At 37.8% G+C, this 24,037-nt stretch overlaps 5 protein-coding genes and 2 long non-coding RNA genes across 15 annotated transcripts; 3 read left to right on the forward strand and 4 right to left on the reverse strand.

Moving 5' to 3' along the window:
- Positions 1–226: 226 nt before the first annotated feature.
- Positions 227–2,137, reverse strand: pigx (phosphatidylinositol glycan anchor biosynthesis, class X). Its single transcript, XM_042006350.1, has 6 exons — positions 1,987–2,137; positions 1,653–1,746; positions 1,430–1,565; positions 1,091–1,304; positions 676–776; positions 227–591 (listed from the first exon to the last, which is right to left on the reverse strand). Exons 1-6 carry the CDS (start codon positions 2,048–2,050, stop codon positions 454–456), a joined length of 747 nt encoding a protein of 248 aa, XP_041862284.1. The 5' UTR covers positions 2,051–2,137; the 3' UTR covers positions 227–453.
- Positions 2,138–2,392: 255 nt separating this feature from the next.
- On the forward strand, positions 2,393–4,399 carry cep19 (centrosomal protein 19). Its single transcript, XM_042006354.1, has 2 exons — positions 2,393–2,686; positions 3,252–4,399. The coding sequence occupies exons 1-2, from the start codon at positions 2,557–2,559 to the stop codon at positions 3,596–3,598; spliced, it is 477 nt and encodes a 158-aa protein (XP_041862288.1). The 5' UTR covers positions 2,393–2,556; the 3' UTR covers positions 3,599–4,399.
- Positions 3,836–7,803, reverse strand: ing5a (inhibitor of growth family, member 5a). The gene is made up of 8 exons (XM_042006351.1): positions 7,658–7,803; positions 6,431–6,502; positions 6,156–6,322; positions 5,885–5,996; positions 5,480–5,579; positions 5,248–5,383; positions 5,088–5,149; positions 3,836–4,979 (listed from the first exon to the last, which is right to left on the reverse strand). The coding sequence occupies exons 1-8, from the start codon at positions 7,692–7,694 to the stop codon at positions 4,940–4,942; spliced, it is 726 nt and encodes a 241-aa protein (XP_041862285.1). The 5' UTR covers positions 7,695–7,803; the 3' UTR covers positions 3,836–4,939.
- Positions 7,804–8,169: 366 nt separating this feature from the next.
- plekhb2 (pleckstrin homology domain containing, family B (evectins) member 2) lies at positions 8,170–12,744 on the forward strand. 2 transcript variants are annotated; one of them, XM_042006352.1, is made up of 8 exons: positions 8,170–8,402; positions 9,136–9,186; positions 9,304–9,456; positions 9,579–9,681; positions 9,763–9,802; positions 10,133–10,225; positions 11,353–11,467; positions 11,552–12,744. In XM_042006352.1, the coding sequence occupies exons 2-8, from the start codon at positions 9,150–9,152 to the stop codon at positions 11,686–11,688; spliced, it is 678 nt and encodes a 225-aa protein (XP_041862286.1). In that variant the 5' UTR covers positions 8,170–8,402; positions 9,136–9,149; the 3' UTR covers positions 11,689–12,744. The 2 variants fall into 2 exon arrangements, with proteins under 2 accessions (XP_041862286.1, XP_041862287.1); XM_042006353.1 differs by having other exon boundaries at positions 8,174–8,402; positions 10,133–10,216.
- Positions 12,745–12,822: 78 nt separating this feature from the next.
- Positions 12,823–17,698, reverse strand: LOC121653105 (vacuolar protein sorting-associated protein 4B-like). The gene is made up of 11 exons (XM_042006343.1): positions 17,492–17,698; positions 16,357–16,468; positions 16,118–16,268; positions 15,760–15,818; positions 15,555–15,674; positions 15,309–15,465; positions 15,075–15,223; positions 14,725–14,806; positions 14,384–14,603; positions 13,843–13,983; positions 12,823–13,750 (listed from the first exon to the last, which is right to left on the reverse strand). Exons 1-11 carry the CDS (start codon positions 17,510–17,512, stop codon positions 13,649–13,651), a joined length of 1,314 nt encoding a protein of 437 aa, XP_041862277.1. The 5' UTR covers positions 17,513–17,698; the 3' UTR covers positions 12,823–13,648.
- Positions 17,699–17,791: 93 nt separating this feature from the next.
- On the forward strand, positions 17,792–23,016 carry LOC121653112. 8 transcript variants are annotated; one of them, XR_006012741.1, is made up of 7 exons: positions 17,792–17,929; positions 18,737–18,822; positions 19,392–19,914; positions 20,015–21,004; positions 21,282–21,373; positions 21,646–22,039; positions 22,877–23,016. It is a non-coding gene; the product is annotated as an uncharacterized LOC121653112 (long non-coding RNA). The 8 variants fall into 8 exon arrangements; XR_006012740.1 differs by having other exon boundaries at positions 20,015–21,373; XR_006012736.1 differs by having other exon boundaries at positions 21,282–22,039.
- On the reverse strand, positions 22,573–23,969 carry LOC121653114. Its single transcript, XR_006012742.1, has 2 exons — positions 23,811–23,969; positions 22,573–23,541 (listed from the first exon to the last, which is right to left on the reverse strand). It is a non-coding gene; the product is annotated as an uncharacterized LOC121653114 (long non-coding RNA).
- Positions 23,970–24,037: the final 68 nt, after the last annotated feature.

The following is a 24,037-nucleotide window of genomic DNA, read 5'->3' on the forward strand; positions in this document are numbered from 1 at the left end:
CTATTCAGCTGCAAATCTTTTAAAGGTTCTTCACAGCATGATTTCATATTAATTCAGAATGTGGTTTTTGTTGCCCAGCTATGATATGGCTATTCAAATGTCAAATAAGTATAACACTCATTAGATAAGTTTTGATATTTCTATATCTTGCAAGTCACCCACTTTACTAGCTATATTTACATCCACTGTTCCATAATGGAAAAAAAATGTCATCATGAGCAGAGAATTGGCATGTTTGTTTATTTTCTTAAAAATATTGTTTGTTGAAACAAAATGTGAAGACTCTCCAAAACAAACATGTTAACTTCCAAAAAGGAGCTTTACATGAGTATATGGATTTCCTTCAAACCTGAAACAACCTTATTACCCACCTACAACACAATAACCCTGATATCAGCTATAACTGTATAACATCATGAACTGGTTAGCGCAAGTTACGCTGACTGTTGATGCTTAAATGATTTGATGTTTCCACATGTATTTGGACAGTGCCGCACAGCAGATCATTGTGGCTAAAAGAGTTCCTCCGCATATGTACACCACTGCAGATCCGTCACCAACTGGAAGCTGGAAACTCAAAGGGCCAAGCTCCTATAAGAAGTAAGATATTTTTTTAATGAAAAGGGGAAAAACAGCAACAATGAAGTGATTTAGAAAAGATTTAACGAAAACCACCTGCTGTTGATGGACCCTAACCCATGAACAGGTGCTTGAATTGTTGACAGTGCATGGGGCATCCACGACAGTATGAGGCTCTAGTAAATTAAGCTGTGCACCTAGAGGGAAGAAATTGTTTTGGTAAGTGTTTCCAGTGACTAGTGTGAGGGACCTTTCGTAGTGAAATTATTGTGTGGATTATATAAGATGTTGATAAAATCACATTTGCCAATAGTAGGTATAAAAAAATGTGCATATACAGAAAATCATATGACTTCATAGATGACTTCATCTTTATCTTTTCATTTCATAAAGAGGGGAAAAAGGTGTTAAATACATGTAAGAATTTCTCAAGAACTTATAGTTGAATGTGGATTTCACCCTAAAGCAGACATACATGTACATGAACATAAAATAAATATGACCTGCTTACACTTTTCTGTCCGCAGGAGCAGCTCAGGATGATCAATGTAAACAGATGTAAACATTTCTCCAACAGAAGAAGGCTCATGATAGCGTCCATGTACTGGAATTGTTACTTTTAGGATCGTGGGAGTTGGTCCAGTGTAGGAAGGATAAATATAGGTAAGAAATCCTGAAGTCTTGTGAGCAGGCATCTCTAGGTCAATTGTTGAATCAAATAATATCTTAGAGAGATGAAGAGAAAAACTTTTATAGAAATACTCTGTAGTTTGTAATGCTATTCTAACTAATATACTGTGCCATATTTAATCTAAATGCTTGATGAGAGTTAAACATAAAATTAGCTTACCTGCCAGTCTCTTTGATCACTCATGAATGCGAGTTGATATGGATCTACGTAGACACCACTTGGCCATCTGTGAACAAGCAAGACTCTGACATCCCCGAGTGTGTCAGGTCCGAGCTCAACAGTGTTGATCAAGTCTCTAAATCACAACAAACCACAATAGAAATCATGTAGGCTTTTTTTTTTTTTAAATTATATTCTCCAGCTTTAATTTATGGCCACGTACCTATGAAACCCCCTTTTGGTGAGCTCCACTGACACTGTAGAGGCTTCAAGGTACTGTTTCAGCAGACCACAATGGTCTTGAGCCTGCTCTTCATCTGAAAAACAAAAAATTAAATAGAAGGTAATGTAAACAATATATTGTGTGTGCCTTCAAAAATTATTCTAAATATATTAAAAATCACCTAAATAATTACTTTAAATTTCCCTATTTGAGTGGTAAGACACATTAATGATATTTTAAAGAGAAACTCACCCCTTCTGTTTTAACATACCACAACTTTGAGTAAAAATAATGCTCACAGATTTCATGACACACATTAGTGACGTCTGCTTACCCTTTTCGACCAAACAATGACATGTCCATAAACAAGCCAACACAGTGAATAGTGCTAAATACATGAAAACTTCAGTGACAAACTCTAACGTACACTCAACCAATTTAAAAAGCTGTTCAACTACAATACTCCATTCGTTTCTTTCAACTGTTTACGGAAAAAGACCTTTTGAAGGACCCTTTTGTAGTTCTAGAGGAGCTGTGGGTGTGCCTGTTTAGAAATGGAAAGCCATTAATGCATTAAGATACTCTTAAGACCATATTTATAAACCTAAACAGCTATGATTAGAAAGAAATTTGTATATATAGTAACTGTTATTGTAAAATTAACAACGTGATCTTTAATTTTTACTAAAAATATAGACAGGCTTCCACGAAGACTCTAACAGTCACCGCTTACCGTAAAGTATTGACGCAACGATTCATTTTAGAAGCCGCTAATTTCAGTGTATTTCTCAACCTCTTTACGTACAGCTAATCATTATGAAAATTAAAATAATTCCGTTTACCCACACGTGAACTTATCAGAGTTCAGAATAAACAACCTCGGCTTTAATTAATACCAAACAAGATGCGCTTCGAAGCAAAGCGTTGCGGAGTGCAGTTCAGTCCTCCTTCCATAGTTTTAACGTACGTTAATACGGAAACAAAAAGGATGCGAAAAAGAATAATACCTGTACGGAACTTCTCGAAACATTCCGGTAAGTGTTGTTTAATTCGAATGCAATTTAGAACACAAGTCCAATGCAATAGGTTTTATTACATGCGGAAAACCTTTCTACTTGAAATGCAACTTTGAGGATCAATAAAAGCTTATCCCTGCCCAATCCACTCCTGTTATCTGAATATGTTGGATTAAATTACCAAGTATTTTCACAGGAATTAAAAGCAACGCTCAAACCTTTGTAGATCCATCAAATTATTTGTTAAAAAGGTTCCTGCGGGTTCACACTTAATGGGTTAACTAATTTATAGAACGTGCATTACTAGTAATGCCAAACGTATTTAAGCTGTTGTGGCAGTCTGTGCAAGCTTATCACCAATTAGTTGGCATGAAGAGTTAGACGATGAACCCAGTTAATGCAGCCCTCAACAAGTACAATCACTTGTAATGTCCTGCATGTGGAGCTATAATAATTTTAACAGCTGATATCAGAAGAACATCAACTCAAACACTACACTTCACCCATTCCTGGGTATGCAGGCCCAGTGGTCTTATACCTCCATTGAATTCTTTATATTCCTGATCTCCTCTTTTCCTTCCAGACTGTAGCGTAGCTGCTGAAAGTCTGAAGAACCACCCGAGGCACAGGGACTACCTAGAACGAGTGCCCCAGAGCCAGGTGGAGAAGCTTCATATCATCTTGCGAGATCACATGCAAGGCTTCAGCCTTGAGCACAGCCTTGCCTCATTTCACCTGGACCCCGACGAAAACCTGAACAAGCTGGAGGATGAAGAGTTAGCTCGCAAGAAGGGCCAAATGGACACGCTGTTTGAGAAGAACCGAAAGCACAAAGATGATCCAGACTTTGTCTATGACTTGGAAGTTGATTTCACCAAGACTAACCAAGACAAGTGCAGCTGGGATGATGAATCAGACGATGGTTTTTGAAACTCTGAGCTCATAGATGGCACAACTACATCTAATCAAGCGGGAGGCAAGTTCGGTCCTCAGGAGCTGCAGTCCTCCAAGTTTGAGAAGTTTCCCTGTTTAAACACACCTGACTTGCCTACTCCCCCGATCTAAACAAATAACAGTACCTGGTCCTAGGTGACTTTCTTCAACATGACTTTAGTTACAGTAAAGGATATTCACATTTCATTCAAACTACAATAAGAAGACATGCTGCATGATCAATAATGAAAATTTATTTGTTATAAAATACTGAATTTTACAAAATACATAAACTTTGGTTTTTATATTTGTGGCTTACACGTAAATGAGTGATTCACAGTCAAATATGAAAGATGCTAAATCCTATTAAATTATGAGTACGCCAGTAACTATACAACAAATATATCTTTGGAAAATGTGTCTATAAAATATTGTATTATACAAAAGATATTTCCATATATGGTTTGAAGAGAACTACCAACATTTCCCCTAAACTTGTGCAGACTAGCTTTCCAATCTGTCAACCTAGGGGGAAACACTGGCTGTGCCAGGGCATAGTTTCAAATGAGAAATTATATCTCAAAACTTAGCCTGCAGTATCGAGCCTTTCTAAGGGGAATATTTTTTTGTTTAAAGTGCTTAAATACCTCATTCAGCTGAAATGAGACACTGACCAAGCATTAGGACCATAATACATTCAAAAATGTCGTAGGCTTTTGTTAAAATTTGATCCGAGATGATTTTACATATCATTGCTAGTTTGGTTTCAGCTAAAAAAAAAACATTAAAATAACAATAATATAAAAAAAATCAGATCAGCTGCAGTCATTCAAACAGTGGTGTTGTACGCCTTAAGGAGGTAGTAAAAAAAAAACTGACACATAATTCCGTTTACCATTTCAGCAAGGTTTGGGGTGTTTCAATGGTAAATTCTCAGCAGGCTGTTCATTTAAAAAAAAAAAAAAAGTTCTTTTTAAATCTGACATTTCAAGTTTCCTAAAGCCACAAACCAGGATTTTACAAGCTTGTTAGTTATGGTGGTGTATATATACAGCTTATTACTTGAGAGGAGGGACTTTCTGATCAGACCCAGATGCACAGGAAATAATAGCCGTAAAGCTCTGCGACAGAGAAAATTGTGCTAAAAATTGTTGTGAAAGCAGTACAGAGGAATGATGGTGCACAAGTACAGCGTTACACCAAATCCAAATTAAGCCTTTAAAGAAAGCTGTGTAACCCACCAGAGAAATTTTAAGAAGAAATATATCTTTATATTTACTACTCTATTTAACAACACCAAAAATACATACATTAGGTAAGAATTTATGACAATAAATCTCATTTTTTCTTCCTGTCTTGAGTGCATCTTGGACAAAACCTGCACAAGGGGAAAAAAAGTTAAAACACAAAGGCTAATTGATGTGTCTGAAATAATGTCGAGTGAATCATTTCCTTCGGTATTCTCTGTGAAGTTGAAAAGTCTTACCATTTTCCCTTTGGTTTTGTGGCGAGATCAACACAAGCAAAGTGAAACCACTCAATGGGACACTGTAAGCAAGAATGAAGAGATAATGTCAAAATAATCTGTCTTTAAACTTAATGAAGCTCATCAATTTAGCAAAACAATCAAATGAGTAAAATCCTACATCTGGGTTATCGCATCCAATCATCTCTCCATATGACACCTGATGACAGAGGCAGTACGTAGGCTCATTGGGATCGACTGGCATGTCCAAAACATCCGATGGTTGCATAGGCAGAAGAGCATCACTCAAGTCCGGACTAAAAAAGGAACATAAGAGAAATTAAATATGGCAGATCAGTGAACTGGCATCTAGTGGAATCCACAGCTTGATTAAACAATCAGCCTGAAGTTACCTGTTTTTCACTTTTTTCTTCTTGGGAGAATCTTCATCAGATCCTTTCCTTCCCCGTCCTCTGGATCCACGCTTCTCTCTCTGCCCTCGCAATTCACTCTCTATAAGGAGAAAGTTCACATTAACAATCAGGCCTCAACATAAAGCTTTTCCAGCACCTTCTCCTTTTGGAAAAAATAACATGTTTTATTTGGCTTTTAGTCAAACATCCTTGTCCAGAACGGAAAATGAGAGCCAATTAAAAAATTACAGACTCAGCTATCTGACAGTTACACAGCTTCAATACTGATAAATGAATGCATCACATTTTATTTCACTAGCTCTGCTCTGTAAATGTCAAATCCTGATACCAATAAAACTATTATACAGAGTTTTAGGACAAAACCAGTTGAATTTCTCAACTTACTCTTCAGTCCTCTTCCATCTGTACTTTCATAGCCACTCAATTCCAGTTTCTCCTTTAGCTCATTTTCAAACCGAGCCAGATCTGCATCCAGCCGGCGAATATGTTTGTCCACCTAGATTAAAGGAATACACATATAGTTTTAAATAAGTAAATCTTAAAATATCTTTTTTTTTTAAATTACAATAAAACCTTGAATGATGTGGAAACCTTTGAATGGTGACAGAAAAACATTGGACAAGTTACCATATATTAGGAATAGTTTCAGACTGACCATTTCATATGTCTGCATTGCGAGCTGGACTTTGTCATCGCTGAACTCTTTGCACTTGCTGTAGGCATTTTGAATCTTCTGCAGGTGTTGCACTCGTTGCTCTGAGGCCAGGTTCTTCACAGTCGCTATGTACTCTTCAGCCAGTTTGTCAATCTCTCCTTTCTTTTCTGCTCAAAGACATGATTATTAAAGTGCTGGATAATAGATATAGATATAAAGGTGTGTTTAATTAATTTAGCCTTTTGGGAAATATGGGTAAGGATTTAATTGATCACCTTCAGTCCTGTTGTCCAGGTCCCGCATTAATGTAAAGTTCCTCTGTAACTCGCATGGCAGGTTTTCAATACCTAAGACGACAATTAATACAGCAACAAGTTAGTTCTTGACATTTAACATAAACATTTTCAAGCAGTTTTGGACTGATTTGGGGATAAACCTGAAACAAGACCTCTGCTGGTACTGATATTTCACTGTATTTGGTTTACAGCTCCAACTTAAAAGCTCATAAACTGACAGGAGCAGTCTCAGTAATACAAAGTGTTTCATTGAAGTTAAAACAGGAGGTTTTTGATGCTTAAGCAGGTGAACAGATCAGCTGCAAAGCAACTACACATTGGTGGAATAATGATGACAAATACTGACACTGATGAGCTCAATATTTAACTTGATTAATTGCATTTGCCACAGAAACATGAGTGGATGCATAACATGAAAAAGTGGAACACATGTGGAACACAGGTAGCAACTAGATAGAGTCAATGTCCAGACAGCTATATATATATATATACACACATGTTAACATGGAATAGCTTTATGCCAGCCCTCAATTCTCAACAACAATATAGACACGTGATGAAGCTTTATGCAATAACAAAACTTTCTTTTGCGTCTGGCCAAAAGAATGTGATGGATCAGTTTGTATAAAGCGGACACCGCATAACTATGCCGCTTTGATAATTTCCAATTGACATTAGCTTCATGACGCACTTCCAACACGCCGCCCCGGCGCGTAAATGGTTACGGAAAACGCGGTTTCCAACAGGTTGCACATGTGTATTGCTTGCTGTTCTAATGTAATAACATAACTATAACTAAATAATCCGCGTTTAACAGGGTTTAAATAGTAATGGATATTTTCACATTACATAACTTAGGCTAGTTGCTGCTTTCATAGTTATAAAAATTTGGCAACTAATCAATCAAGAGACGCTAGCACACATTGTGCTGTATGAGATCAACTCTACTCTCTCCACCTATCAGCGTACACAGCGCCATACTCAGAGTTGACCTTGTTTTAATAAAAACTATCTCATGATGCTAATCAGTTAGCTAGCAGGCTAGTGACCGAACAGCTTGCTATTCGCTAACGTACCTGCCTGCACTACCATCTGTTTCTAATCCTCGAAGCGGGAAGTCTTCAATACATTCTCAAACTGAATCTCAACAAACAAAACTTTTTTTCAAAATGTTAAGAAAAGCACAGCACATTCATAGACACTCACTGTCAAGATAATGTTCCAAGTATATTGCCGTCGCCATTTCGAGTTATCTTATTTAGCTTCTGCGTTGCTCTCTCGCTTGCTCAATTAGCCGCACAGGGAACGGTAGTTAGTTTTGTTACACCGGGGTTGCCCGTCGGTCAGCGGTAACCTCAGGCTTTGAGGGCCACTTCTACGGCTTCTTCAGTCCCCCAAAACTAAAAATATACAGAATATGTATTTATGCTTGTCCAAGATTATGACTTACAAGCGCTGCGGAAGTCTTGATACTCTTTTAATCAAATATAACTTTTCCCACATCCGTTCACTGGGCCGTCTAGAAGAAAAATAGCCCAGAACTCCATCGCTGCAGATTACAAACTAATAACGTTTATTCCAACAGACACAAATTAAACGGACAGCTACTCCGCCGATTACACCAGCGGCGAAAAGGACCACGTGAACGCACAGGAAGAAGCTAACATTAACAAGCGCACCCTCATTGCGTTTGCTAGTACTTTCTACCACTGTCAGCTGATAGGTTACGTCATTCAAAACAAACACCTCCCTCTCCAAAGATATTGAAAGTTTGTGAGGATGCTCCCTTGGCTGGGCTAACGGGAACCACAGACTCGGGAAATAACGGTTGTCTTATCCAGTTGACCGTCTTTTTGCTTCAAGGAAGCCATCGTGTTTTCGTGCTCCTCACTTCCGCGTTCATTGTGCTTCGCTAACGATTCCGTCTGTTCGCAACCATACAAGGAATCCAGTAAGTGTAACAATTCTGGCACACACTTTATAAATTATTATTGTTATTTTTAATTAAGGTAACATTACCCTCTGTTACAATAGTAAATGTTAGCATTTAGCTTACCTTGAATATTGTAAACATAATGCTAACATGTCGGCTCGCTGGCATCAACTAGTAAGTTATCTTCTGTTAACGATAACCTGCCTATCTATGAGCTACTTGCTTGCAAGATGAAGTTGTTTTACTTAAATTATTCTAGTTGGTTCGGGTTGGATGTACTGCCCTCTCCACTTTTCTCACGTTTTCGGAAGACGCGATAGGATGACCTGCTCTCGTTAGCTATACGTTAGCTAAGACCAGTTTACTATATATATAAAAAATCAATTAATCTGATAATTAATATATCTGTAAACTCAAATTAACGAAACTGTTAACTATCTAGACTTTACTAATGACTTATAACGTCTAGCTTTCTGATAATGATCTTAATTGAGGATATAAAATAAACTATATTCTATCATTTTGTCTCTATATCTTATATTTAAGCTCAGTTTGACCTCAGTTATTTGCAAACAAGGCCATTTTACCCACATATATGGTTTCTATCAGTTTATGAAGAAATGTTTGTGGACATACTAATTGTAATAGCGGTCACAAGGTTTGCTTTGGATATGCCCCACCCAGCCATCAGTTCCTTATCAGCTCCTCAAGCATGACAGACTGTGTCTGAATTATACATTTTTTCATTTAGGTGTTACTTCTAAGATGGCTATGGTAAAGAGTGGCTGGCTCCACAGACAAAGTGAGTATTCATAAGCCGTATATTAGAATCATAAATAAAGTATTGTTAAAAACAAACAATTAAATTCTGTGAAAATGAAGTGAAACTGAAGACATTAACTGTACCTTTCTATTTTAGGTACCATACTGCGCCGCTGGAAAAGAAACTGGTTTGACTTATGGGCTGATGGACGGCTGGTGTTCTACAAAGATCAACAGCGACGTGACATGGAGGATGACATCCACATGAGGGTCAACTGCATTAACATCCGAAACTCTGCTGCATGTCAGGGTACTTGTCACATGTCCATGCATGTGTGATGAGCTCACACTTGAGAGTATTATTAACCACGTGTTTCCACTTTTTAAAAAAATGCTTCATCGTTCTTTTTGTCCTGCTGTGTTGCATGTTAGATCTGAACCCACCGGAGGGAAAGACACGCGATTCCTTGCTCCAGATCGTGTGCAGAGATGGACGGGTCATCAGCCTGTGTGCAGACAGTGCAGATGATGCTCTGTAAGGCTGCATACATCTGTGTTTATGTTTTCAGAAAAGACTTTCAGTTTTAAGATAATAAAGTTTCCAATTTTTTTGCAGCGCATGGACCATGGCTCTGCAGGATGCCAGAATAAATGCGGTGAGATTCTGCTATGTTTACAAGTGGCTTTATAAAATCCACCAACAGTCCATTATCCTACTTATTATTGAAGAAGTCATGGCATAAAATGATCTCAGACTTGTAGAAAATTTTATTTTTAAAATCTACAACAAGAAATTTATGTATGAGACATTTTTCATACATGTATCTGTCTTTTAAAGACAATTCTCCTAATATTTCCTTTTAAACTTCCCAAATCTAGATACAGCAGAAGGAACTATCTGCTGTCTACATTTGTCTTTAACACTGTTTATTTCATTTTTGTTGGCAATTTGTGGAGGTTTCATCTAAGTTGTTTAATATGTGCAGGTGGTTGCTCCTCCTCAGATTGGCTTTGCAGAGGAAGTTGTGGCATCTGCTCCTCCTCCTTATTCAGAATATGCTCACCCACAGGTAAATGAAGTAAGCACACGATAATATCAAGTTTGAAAAATATTTTGGATACCATGTAAAATGTAAAAAAAAAAAAACAAACAGTATGTAATAATATGTAAATCTCATAAACAAATATTTTATTCTTAAAAAGAACACAAACAACACCAGATTTTAAAACAGAGACTTGTTTTTTATTATTATTTTATTAGCTCATTTTAAGTTTGATGACAACAGCATGTCTCTAAAAAGTTGGAACAGGATGATGTTTACCATTGTGAAGCATTCCCTCTCTGTAAAGTCCGGAAAATGAAGAGACTAGTTGCTGGAGTTTTTGGAAGGGAATGTTGTCCCATTCTGCTTTGATGCAGGATTCTCGTTGCTCAACAGTCCTGGACCTTTGATTGCTGATTTTTTTTGGTTCATTATGCACTAAATGTTTTTTATTTTTGAAAGCTTAACTTTGTCCCATGTGCACAGAGATTCCTCCTCCTGACTCATGAATTTTGATGATGTTATACAATGTGGGACTTCAAAAGTTTTGCATTTTTTTTATGATATTTTAGAATTTTTAGATGCATTTTGTCACAGATGGTTGACCCTCTGCCAATCTTTATGTCTGAGAGGCTCTGCCTCTCTGAAGTTCTCCTGTTATACCCAGTCATGTTACTGACCTGTTGCCAATTAACCCAATTAGTTGTCAAATGATCCTCCAGTTTTTTTTATTTATCTCCATTACTCTTTCAACTTTTGGTTGCTTCTGTTCCAACCTTTTGAAACATGTTGCTGCCATCAAATTTAAAATGAGCCAATATTTTCCACGAAATGGTAAAATACATTAGTTTCAACAAATCATATGTTTATGTTCAATTTAAAATATAATATGGATTTATGGCATTTGTAAATAATTTTGTTTTTATTTACATTTTACACAGCCTCCCAACTGTTGTGAAACTGGGGCTATAATAATAAAGCATTAATTCCAGTAGGATTTAAAAAAAAAGAATATATTATTATTTCTAATTAGAAAGACATGATCTTAAAGATGGAGTCTGCTGCCATCTGGTGGTGACGCTGTGGAGGTGTTCACAGGCTCCACCATCCAATGTTCTTGAACGTGTCCTTTAGATGACTTTTTTTTGTATTTTTGTCATCAGGTTTATGCCCCAGGCCCCTATGGAGACTACACTGCTCCTCCTCCACATGCCACACAGGTTGTGTACTCCGCTGATGGGCAACCCTACACTGTTGCTTATCCATATCAGTACCAAGGTAAATAACTGCTTGTTGCTCGGTGCATGTGCAGAAACGTGAAGTTGTTGAAAAGCAGAATTAACTCAGTTGATGGCTGTGCAGGTGGATACGTTGCTCCTGGAGTGAACCACGTCATCATTCGGGAGCGGCAGCGGGGTGACGGAGGAGATGTGGCTTTGGGCATGCTCGCTGGAGCAGCAACTGGATTGGCCCTTGGCTCTCTCTTCTCAGTCTTCTAGTGCCGTGGCTTATCTCCATTTGTTGGCTCATCATTGCCCTGTACTTACAGCATATGGCCTCTTCTCTGTGCAGTCACATGATTTCGAATGTAATGAAACATGATTGTGATAGGCAGTGGCTTACTTCCTAAATACTATAAGCACTTTTTCATAAGCTATCACTGTTTTCAAACCCTTTGTGTTGTCTTAATGTAAATATTATTAACCAAATATACAATTATTACTCACTAATAAGAATTATTATAATGGCAGGAAAGATGCTACGTATTTGTTGCACACCCCAGGTCCTCAAGTCAATTTGTTTCAGTTTCATGAAGCAGTTGGCCTTTACAGTTGCACATTTATGTTTGTAACCAAGACAAGTTGTTTGCGTTTGCTTGTTTCTTGTGTTCATATTTGTGTACTGTATCTTTTGTTTTGTTTAGGAGACGCCTGAGACGAGTGTTGTTGTAGAGAATTGCACACATATGAAGCAATAATCACTTTCATTGTAGCATTCTGAGGCATCTGGTAATAATGTCTTTACCAGAAATAACACCTTGTACAGGGAAATATTTGCATTAACGTGAAGTAGAAAGGGACAGAACTTCTCCTGAATCTAATATTTGAGTGGATTTAGTATTTTCAGTTCTTGGTCATTGGCAGCTGTTGTTCTTTGTCTTGATAAGTTTATATTTATGTTTTGGTTTGCGTTTCCAGACTTGATGCACAAACACCTAAAATGTAGCTCAGTGTCATGAGAGTTGTTGACGTTTCAGCCTGTATGTTTTATTTTTCCTCTTCAGATGCCTTAAATTTAGCATAAATCATGACTCCATTAAAAATCACAAATTCAGCTTCAAGAAATTGCAATTACATTTTAAATCAAATATGCTTTATTTAATTATACGGTATGAAGAAATAAGAAATGTTCAATTGACATGATGTAATTTTTCTAAGGTCTTAAATTTATTTGGAGAGGTTTTTGCTTTTTAAATGTACTAATTAAATTGTGACTTGTCAGAAAGATATATTGAATAAGGATGTATTTTAACAAATAAATATATTCAAAGTTAATAATAACTCCTGTTTTCTTTTTCATAGTTTATTTTATTTAACCCTGAGACTTGTTCACAGAACATAGCAACATACAAGTGCAAATGACTCCCAGTTTTATTGATGGAACGTGTGCAAACTCCAAAACATTTAAACATATTTTACATCCAAAGGCACCAACTGAGCTTCTTGATCTTTAAATATATCAACAAATCATAGAAATCCCAATATTTGACAGTTAAGCTCCTTTAGGTATACAGCCCAGTTACAGCAACATAATATGGGAATAAAACGTGCAAAAACAAAATATTTCAGGAGTAGATGTATCTGCATTTAGAAATGCTTTTAAAGCATCATTATTATAGTTTAATTAATTGAATTTCAGTAATATAAAAACCCAAAAGCCCCTGTTTGCAGGTATTAAAGCTTTGTAGTGAAAGAAATAAGGCAACAGCTGATAACATGTTTATAAAATATAAAGCATTCACAAATGTTAAAATTTCCCATTTACATAAATTAAATCAAGAAAGTCACTTCAGCTTCACATCAGACGGCGAGTGTAGTGTTCTAAAGGTGCAAAGATCAACCCACAGTACAAATCACATCATAACATCTACTGCACTCTAACAGTTACAGCAGTGCATTCAATTAAAAAAGTACACACACACACACACACACATATATATATATATATATATATATATGAATAGTAATATTTTGGGTGAAAAAGCCATAAAAATATAGATGAAAATGAAAGCTTTAGTGGATAAAAGTGAAGACCTTTGAGCTTCAATAACCTCTCATTAACCATGTCAATCAGTTCTTACAATTTATTGACCAAACAGATTTGTAACACCATCCACAGCATAACTGAAAGTGAAAATAATTATTGGTTGCAGTCTTATTTATGAGAGTCTGAGTGTTATTAACCCTCTTGACCAAAGTCTTCAGTAAATTTCTTCAGCTTGTCCAGGTCCTGCTCGTTGACTGTGGGCTTAGTGTTGCTCAGAGACCTCAGCATGTCTGCCTGCACGGAGAAAAATCAGGAAAATCATGACACACTCTCATCGCTGTATTTATCAATTACACTACTCCACAGATGACTTAAGTCTTTCTTACCATGGACACAACTGGCTCTAAAAGTTTCTCGCCAGGGACATCCATCCACGTCATCTCCACGGCGTTGGGATCTCCAGGTGAGCACGGTGTCAGTAGGTCTTCCACCACAACGCCAGGGTTGTTCCACGATGAACCCCGGACCTGGATTAATATGTGTGGATGGACAGAAATAAAAGGAGGAGATAAAACAGCTCGTTGACTCCCAGCCTGGGTGCAGCCAGTTTAGTAAAGGAGGTTTACATCTATTGTCTGGTTACAGTTTTGGAAAGTGAATGACTTATTGGACACAATATTTTTTGTCTTGTAGAAAGAATTTTTTATATACTTGTAAACAGCAGAAATAAAAAAACATGAAAAGTTTAATAAAACACAGAGAACAATGTTCCAGACCATAAATCTGTTTTGTTTTTTTTGTTGTTCAGGTTTTTGGTTGGGTTTGAAATCAGGGGTTCGTGACTCAGCAGAGTTCTATTAAAGGCAATTTCCTGAAGAAGTTTTGGCTTGCTGCTAAAAATAGAACAGGTAGTCACTTTGCTTTTACCTGTTTGAAGTGAGTGGCTGACTGAACCCTCCTGACAGGCTGCATGAGGGCGTCCCTGACGATTATGCTGATGTCTGCTCCAGAGTAACCCTCTGTCTTCTGGCCCAGAGTGGCGAAGTCTGCCTCTGACAGGTTGTTGGGGGTGGAGCCCAGGTGCAGTTTAAACATGAAGGAGCGGGCGTGCTCCTCTGGCAGAGGAATGTAGATTCTCTTTTCAAACCTAAGACAAAAGGATCAACTAGTCATTGTGAGGTATTTAACCTTTTGCATCCTAAATTTTATCTTTATGAACCTGACAAAAACCAGTTTTGGATGATGAGGGTAACTTAAATTAAGCTAACCTTCTCCTGATAGCCGAGTCCAGTGTCCATGGTATATTTGTTGCTCCCAGGACCAGAATTCCTTCATTGTCATTACCAACACCTGAGAGGACAAAAGAGCTGCAGCATTTAGTCATTTAATTAAACAAGCGAAAAGGAATGAAGAAGTACAAACGCCTCTATCATACACCCCATTGCACAGATAAAAAGAAAAGCAATAGCATTCTATAGACAAAATAATGCAAAGATTAGGTGATAATAAAAGCAGCTGCTGCCCTGCGATGAATAACATTTCTCACATTTCGTGAGAAGTTTCGTGAAGTACGGCTTTTGAACCCAGAGTAATCATGGTAGTATCTCCTCTTGCTCACCCTGCATCTGGACGAGAAACTCTGTCTTGATCCTGCGAGCTGCTTCGCTCTCGTTCTCACTCCTGGAGCCGCAGAGAGAGTCGATCTCGTCAATGAAAATGATCGATGGTTTGTGTTCTCGGGCTAAAGCGAACAGGTTCTTCACCAGCCTGGAGACAGATGAAGGAAGAGAGAAAATAAATGATCACGTTCCCCTTCATCATCATCATTTTGAAAAACAAATCCGAGCCTCACTTTTCACTTTCCCCCAACCACTTGGACACCAGGTCAGAGGAGGAGATGGAGAAGAAGGTGGAGTTGTTTGCCTCTGTGGCTACCGCCTTGGCCAGGTAGGATTTCCCTGTTCCTGGTGGGCCAAACAGCAGGATCCCCCGCCAAGGAGTTCGCTTCCCTACACAAACAGATTTAGAAAACAATCAAGTATCCATAAGTTTGGAGTAAGTTTCAGCTGGGGTAAGACTTGTATCTCATTTCTAATACCAGTGAACAGATGTGGGAATTTGATGGGCAGGATAACAGCTTCTTTTAAGGCTTCTTTGGCTCCCTCGAGCCCAGCTACATCATTCCACTTAATGTTCGGCTTTTCCATGACAATGGCGCCTGAAAGAGTTTGATAAGCAATTTATACGGTGAAGCGTTTCTCATTTTATGAAATGTTTCTGAATCCTGCAGCAGTGGAACTCACCTGAAAGCTGATTTTTGAACTTCTTCTTCTCTCCGTCTTCCCCTTCATCACTTTCACTCCTAAAATAAAACAAAAGCAGGAAGTAGTTTAATTTTTTTTTTTAATTAAATTTACACCTAATTTTACAGACTTGTAGTCAATAATGATGCAGATAAACAAATGAAAGGAGTGCTGAGTTGCTTATTAGCAAAGTTCCTGACAAAGACTTGAATTAATACCAAATTACAGGACAGATGACTATATAAGTGTTGTGGTTTCTCTAGAAAAATCAGCACAACAAAGGAAGAGTTTAAATGGTTACCACAGCAAAAGTCACTGATAAATCAACTCATTGCTCAGAATAATTGATCATTTTTACCCTTTATCACCAGACTGGGATTCTTTGACAGGCTTAGAAGGTGGGCTCTTCTCCTTATTCCTCAGATATTCCTTCAGCTGTTCGGCTCTGCCCAGGTAGTCGGCGCACTTGGCCCTGATGCTCTGCTTCGCTCGATCACCCTGTGCCTCATCTGCATCAACAATGAGGCTCAGGTCATGCCACCGGACTTAAAATTACACAAATGCATTCAACTTAGTGACATGAGCCAGGTTTCTCACACTTGACAACATGAAGGAAGTACTGCACAGAATGCTGATAACATCTGAGGGCCTCTTCATAGTTCTTGGCTTTGTCTTCCTCTGCTGCTTTGCTGGCCAGGTCTATAGCTTTCTGTGGAAAAAAAATAAGTAAGAAAAGTTGCTAATTAAAAGGCTTTCCTGAATGGTTTTTAAAAGCAAAACTAATTTAATATAGCTGTACACACACTCCTGCATTTCCTTGCGTAATCTGGAATGATGGCACTGAATAGGCATGATATTATGAAATAATTTGTTTTCAATTAAATGTAAAAGTGTGAACAATTAGCTACTTTTTGCATTTGAACTAAATGTCAGTTTTAATATAAACATGGTGGTGTTAAACAGCTGAGAGCCAAGGCGTCCCTCTCTGTCTTCAAGAAGCTTCATCTCCTCAGGAGATACCTCCAACATGCCAAACCTGCTCCTACTTTAACTTCTGCATTTTATTTTGAAAAGCCGTACCTGTTCTACCTGTATTTATTCAAATATATTTAAATTGATCTATTATAAACATAAAGACCACTGTAGCTTTAATGTTGTTCCTCACATGCATGCCACTATGGATTAAAGCGACTGAAACTGATTATAAATGTTATGAACTGTAAATGTTTATATATATATAATTTCTCGTCTCGGGATTTCAGGGAGGTTCCCAACCTGGAATCTATGCTTCTTTCAAAGATCGCTCTTTGTTTAGTCAGTAATGAAGACAGACAGATTGGGAACCTCTGTTAAATAATCTATGGTGTTTTAATACAATTACAATATTGTTGTTGTAATGTACATTATACATAATCAACTATAGTTCATGTTTATAAACGTTTGAAAAGTCGCAGACTAAAGAAACGGGCATTAAGAAACTAGAAATACTTCAGTAGAGCACCTGAAATCGTAATGAAATATAGTTTTTGAGTTATTAGTGATGTAGTAATTAAAAAGCCATTGGTTACCGATTAATCCCCCCAATCACGTCATTAAAAATGTAAGTTATTTAAAGTTAAGTACTTTTTTATGCGAAGCTAGCCGCCTAAAATAATTTAAAGAAGTTTTTATTTAGTAAAAGCCAAAACAACAAAAGGGTGTTGTTCTTCACTTTGTTAGTTTGTCCACTCACCTGTAAATTACCGCCCGCCATTTGTTGTCGTTGTGTGGCTCCAACTTGAGTTGCTTTGTTCAGATATAGCTACAAATGACTTTTCTTCTCCGTTACAAGATTCATAAGTTTTTAGTTATCGAACAACTTTAATCGGAAAACATCCCAAAGGCTCGTCTCTTCCGCATCAAAAGCTTGACTGTCACTTCACTTCCGCGTAGGTCATGTGACCTGACGTGTGTTTTTTTTTTTTTTTTTTTTTTTAAACCTCTACCAGCTGCTTTGAGCGGATGTTTGAGCCAGAGTGCTGTAATGAGAGTGGCGACACTCCCGTAGACTTCTATAGAAAGAATGGAATGCGGAAGTCACGTGGTCCATGGAGCTGCAGAAAGTTCAAAATGGCCGTTGCTCCAGCACTGTACGCAGTTCATTTTCGGTCTTTTGGAGGCTTTTTTGCCGGTAAGTGGCAAGAATTACTAAATTTCTAGAACTTTGTAAGCATTAGATCAATGTTCTGTAGCATATTAAGCGAGCATTATTATTTAATGTAGCGTGAAATAATTATTTAGCCAGTTAGTAGTTCATGCTAGCAAAACTTATGTCACGCTAGACATCGTCAGCAAGCCTGTTTTAATCCAAATACATTTTGCTGTTATAAGCATTCTTTTCAATATAAAGATTTTTTTTAAACATGTTTAACTTTTGCTCTGCGAGACTGATATTATTAAGCTGAGCACAACATATGACAGTCGTTGTCCCAGACGGCAGAAAAATGTGGACATTGTATTTTAAAAAGAAGAAAATGTACTCTTGATTGTGGTTTTTAAGTATTTAGTTGGATCAAATTTACAATTAATTACGGGAGACTGACAGATAAACTTTTTTAACACGTTATCTACTCAGAACCAGCAGAGTAATATGTTGTTAAACACTTCTCTGCATTTTCCAAATTAATCAAAACTCTTAACAACTCAATTGTAAAAATTCAAACCGTATTAAAATAAATCCCCATTTAGTTAGTGTCACCATGCAGTTATTTTTTTAGATTTTAATCTAAACAAAAGAACAGTAAACTGTCTGACTGCATTTTTAAAAAAGCGAATTCATTTATTTTCATCACACAATGTGATGTTTGAATCTATTAAACAAGATAACAGTTAACTAAGAATGAACAATGATAAATGATTGTAGAATATGCGTGCAAAACAATTTTGAAAATACTACAATTTGTAATGCAGACATTGCTTTCATGTCCATGTTTTCAAGGGGACTGATCTTCAGAGGTGATCTGAGTGAAGACCAGGCTCGTGGAACTTGACGGTCCTGTCAGTGATGGAGTGATGAGGATGCTGGTAAGTGGAATGGTGGAATGCTGGAGCTGGTTGGCTGATGGAGAGGCTGTGATGACAAAAAATAAAAGTGAAATCAAAATGATCGGGTGACATTTACCACATGAAAACCAACGGAAGCTGCTTTTTCAATGATTTCCATGATGATTGGCTTGTAGCTTGCCTCATTGGTGGAATTGCCACTGAAATGGTAACCATTAAATTAAGTGAGACCAAATTACTAAGACTTTTCAAAACTTACCATGCATTTGTAGCGAAGCTGAAGCTGCCCTGGGTTGATAGGGGTTTGCAAAGCTCAGACCAAGCTCCTCCATGGCAACGAGCAAGGTGTTTGGTGGAGGTTTGTATGTTGTGGGCCTGGATGCTGATTGACATTGCTGTTTTTTCTTTAAGTTTCTTGTCTGGCTTTTGCTTCCAAGATGCCCATCATTGGACAGAACTTTTTTTCGTTCACCAGAGATCTGTTTTGCTGCGATTCTCAATCTGAGCCTGATGAATCTGCTGGTTATTTTTTTTTTCACATCATGGCACAAAGGAAGCATGCTTTCCAGTGACCTTGCTTCTCTCTCCAGAGTATCTGTGGCATTTGGAAGCTCCATGAAGGATGCACTGGACCTGGTTCGGAAAAGCTTCTCAATTTTCTGGACCAGACTGAAGGCTTCGTGTGATGGACGACAGAGCACACCCGGTTTGAATTCCTTCAATGTCAGTAATGCATCATGCTCTCCTTCCAGACTTTCATCATTTTGCACAATCGCACTTTGGCAAACATCACAGATGTCGCAAAGTTTGATGACTTTATTTACAATGTATCCTGCAAGATAGTAGAGAGTACAGGTTTCACTCTTTGAGAGATCTGGAGTATCTTTGTGGCCAGTCAGCTGGTCCACTCTCAGGCCAGGTCTGGGAGTTGTCTCCTTGTTGTCCAGGAACTCTGCCAAAAGACTGTTGTCATCCTCCTGATAGTTTCCTGATTTGACTGTCACAAGAAACTGCCCAACTGATATTGATCTGAGAGCCTGGTGGAACTCCACTGGTGTTGGGACAGGATTCCTCTGCCTAATGCAGCTGAACAAGTTTTCAAGACAGTCTTGGGTAAATCTGCTCGTCAGCACAAACATGTGACCATGGTCAAGCATGTCCATCTGAATGGATAAAATTGTAGATGTTGCCATCACAAATCCTGTTTGCACAGGTTTCCAGCTACCTGTTGGACCAATCTTTAGACCACGGAAGAGTTGGATCATGTTGTGGAGAAACTCGATGGCTTTGTGGTACTGTTCCATCTTGTGCCTGCTCAGCGCCATTACTGGGTGTCGGGAAGACATGATATCGAACCAGTGGTTGACCTGCTCCAGAAACCATGCTGTTGTCAGGTTAGAGGTAGGTCGCTGCTCCTTCTCCACCATGTATTTCAGACCTGCACTCGCTGACATGCTGAAAACATTCATTGCAGGCCCCACCTTCATTTTCTCAAAATGACTGGGTTGAAGGGTTTTCTGACACAGATTTGGAGCAATTTTTAATGGTGTTCCTTCTTGAAAATCCACCAGATCTTTCAAGGGTCTAATGGAAACTTCGTTGTGAGGGAGACTCTCTTTTTCAACTATCTCAGGTGGAATTTTAAATGTCTGTCCACGCACTAGTGCACTCTTCAAATTTTTTACCAGATGTGGGACATCTGGCATAAAGTACAGCCTCCTGTCTGGTCTCGCTGGGTGTGGGATGGATGTTTGGTTGTGGTCCACTCCAAATGACCTCCACATAGCCCGATTAGGACTGCCCATGTCAGTGGTGACATTTACCACATGAAGCCCTATGGAAGCTGCTCTCTCGATGATTTCGGTGATGACAGGCTTGTAGCTTGCCCCATTGGTGGAATTCCCACTGAAATGGTAAGCGACTACTTGCTTCCATCTCAGTGTGCTTCCTGCCAACATGAAAACACATGCATGTGTTGCTGCTCCTGTATGCCCAGGCAGTGTCACATCCCCGAAAAGCTTCCCGGTTCCAAGGTGCAGCTCCACACCTGGTGTGATGGCCATCTCATCTACAGTCAGCACACATTCCTTCTCCAAAGCTCCAAGACTGTTTACCTTCAGCTCAAGCATCTCAAAAACCTCTTCTAGCACACCTGGTTGCAGTTTGATGTGTTCCAGTCTTCTTTGCAAGGTTCGGATATCAGGTAAAGGGTAATCCATATCTTGTAGCTGCCTGTAACCCGTTGAGCCGGCTGAAAAACGGAGCTTTATGGCTTTTTTTACAGTGTCTTTGCTCCACCTAATACCTTTTTTGTTCTTCATGCCAATTGCCTTCATCTGATCCTTGGAAAACATTTGACCCAATTTTTTTTTCATAGTGACAACTTTTTTGCGCAGGACTGCATTCATCTTTTTTTGTCTGCTAAATGCTCTCTGTAACTTTCTCAACTGATCTTTCTGGCTCTCTGATTCTTCTCTCAGGTTTTGGATGCTGATTTCCTCCTCAAATGATTTTTCACTGGTTCCTGTCACTGTTGACCCCTGCACACTGGATCCTGGCTCATTTGTATCTGGTTTGTCCCTCTCTTCTGAGTCCACAACTTCATCTTCTCTCTGTCTCTCTCTTTCCCTTATCTCACTTGCCTCATTTCTGGTTCTCCCTTCCTCAACATCTAAAATGAATATGCCACTGTTAGTAAGAAGATTAGTCATTAATTAAGAAATGTAAAAAAATATTCCTCAACAGTACTATGACTCATACCAAAGTTAACTGTAGAATAATATGTGTGGTCACTTCTAAGTGAATTAACATTTAGTGGAAGTTCTGGTGTACTTCTCATTGCAGGACCCTTCCTTCTCCTTGGCGCTCGGCGGTGGACAAAAAGAGTTGGAACAGCATCAGGCTTCAGTCTCACTTTGCCCGTCTTTGTCCTGTTAAACTGATCTCCCTCAAAATGTGCCTGCAGAGTATCTCATTAGTTTAATTTCCATACATGTTGCATTTTTATTGAAGCATATGACAGAACAACATGTTAAACCCTGATTTAGAATCTTTGTGTGTGCAGTATAAACTTACCGCACACAGTTTTCTGTTATTATGATCTCTGGAGATGGAGAGATTGCTCCTACTGACTTGGACTAGCCATTTTTTTCTTCTCTCTGTGTCTTTAGGGAAGCCATACATTCTGGTCCCTTTTTCAGAGTGGCTGGTGCACCCAAATGCAGCACAGCCTACCATGGTAAGAGAATCAACCTATAAAGAGGTTTTAATATGTATAATTAATTTGTGATATGAATACAGTGTAAAGATAATAAACTCTCTCACATTTGGAAGATTTATTGTAATGTAAATTAAAGCAATGATTTTGAGAACCTTTATTTATGGAAATGGAACTGCAGCAGTCACTTGAAAAAAAATTGGCAATCCTGGGTATTTGGGTATTACATTGTTATCAAGATCACTTATTAAATTTTAGCCTGAGTGTTTTTAAGGTTCCCTTTGAGTTTATTTAATTTTCTTCCGATGACATATTTCTTTTTTGTTAAGTTGAACATAGTTAAATTTCAAGAATTTGTTAAACTTTGAATTATATTGACCATGTGGAAAGTTATGAACAATCTTAGTACCAAAGCACATTTTTTAATAAATTTATCATGATAACAGATGATAAAAACAGAAGCAAAGACAGGGGATTTATGGTCTCAGGAGTGAGATTATGGAAATTCTTAGAAGTGATGTTAAAATGATCCACAATATATCAGTTAAACAATACCTTTTTAAGAGTTTTATTTCAGAATTAACAATGTTTGTAATTTGGACATGGACTGTGGAAAAGATTGCTACTGGTCATCTATTCAAGCTGTTTTTTGTAGAGGGCATGTAATATATGACATCTTCTACATGCTCCTTTCATCCATGTTAGGGCTTTATTGTATTTTTTATGTAATTCTGTATGGTACAGAAAATTGATATGGATGAATAAATGAAAAGTGAAATGAAAGGAACACACCACCAGTTTTTCAGTCTGACTTTGGAGCTTTTGATGATGAATTATTTCTGTATTTTTTGTTACCAGAGTCCACTGATGTTTCGAAGAGATGGTCACTACCAAATGAAGCAACTGCCAAGTTGAGAAGGATGAACCCTCATTGAATGAACCTTTAAACAATTAATTGTTGCAGATTCAACTATTAAACATTACAAGTATTAGTAAAAGTACTTCTTTATTTCTGCATTTATTACACTTTCAATAATAACATTGTTTAATAAAAATATTTTGTTAAAAAGCTGTTTTTGAACATGGATACTTGTTAGCTAATATTATAAAAGGGTCAGTGAATTAACATTTAGTGGAGTCAGATCAGTGCCATTTTACGGTAGTTTTCTGGTTAGAAATACAATATACATGGATACAGATGCATGTATTAAGCTCATATGACAGGAAAATATGATCAGATATGATAATAGAATAGTAATGTTTGTTATAGGAAATAATTCATCTAAAGACACCAGTTAGCATCTACAGCTACATTTTATCCTTCAAACCTGCTTGAAATTATTCATTTAACATTGCCATGAGTACATTTTCCACCTGATACCAGGCAGAGAAAACAAACTGAATGAGATCTTCCACAGTTTTGATTGAGGCTTTGTTGAAGGACGTTGATGTGAAGGTAAGAAGAAGCAGAACATGTAATCTCTTCCACGCTGTGTAAGAGGATGAGATTTAGCATCCCCATGCTAGCATAAACAAAAAAAAACAGACATATCAATTCATTACATGCACATTTAAACTGATTTAGATTTTTATTGATTAGTAGCTCACCGTACATGAGCTCAGGTTTTTTATTCATCACTAAGTATCTTTAAATGAAGGCTATTCGTAATACAGATCTTCCCTCCTAGATCTACAATTTGTGATAAATGTGTCTCTGCTCCTTCCAAAAGTAAGCTTTGGATAAAATACGGATTAATAACGTAATCACTAAACATAATCAGTAAATATTTACCGAAAATGACGAATAAAATTGTAATGTCCGCGTTGCCTCCCGCCAGAATCCGCTGAACCCAACGAAGAACGCTGTGCTGTATTGAACTATTCAGAGCTCCATGAACCACGTGACCTCCTGTCGGCGATTTCAAAGAGTGTCGCCACTCTCATTACAGCACTCTGGTTTGAGCCTTTTTGGCTTTGAAAAAATAGATTTAAATATACATCATTGATTATTACACGAAT

This window comes from Melanotaenia boesemani, chromosome 14 (assembly GCF_017639745.1).
Source record: "Melanotaenia boesemani isolate fMelBoe1 chromosome 14, fMelBoe1.pri, whole genome shotgun sequence".
NCBI classification, from domain to species: domain Eukaryota; kingdom Metazoa; phylum Chordata; class Actinopteri; order Atheriniformes; family Melanotaeniidae; genus Melanotaenia; species Melanotaenia boesemani.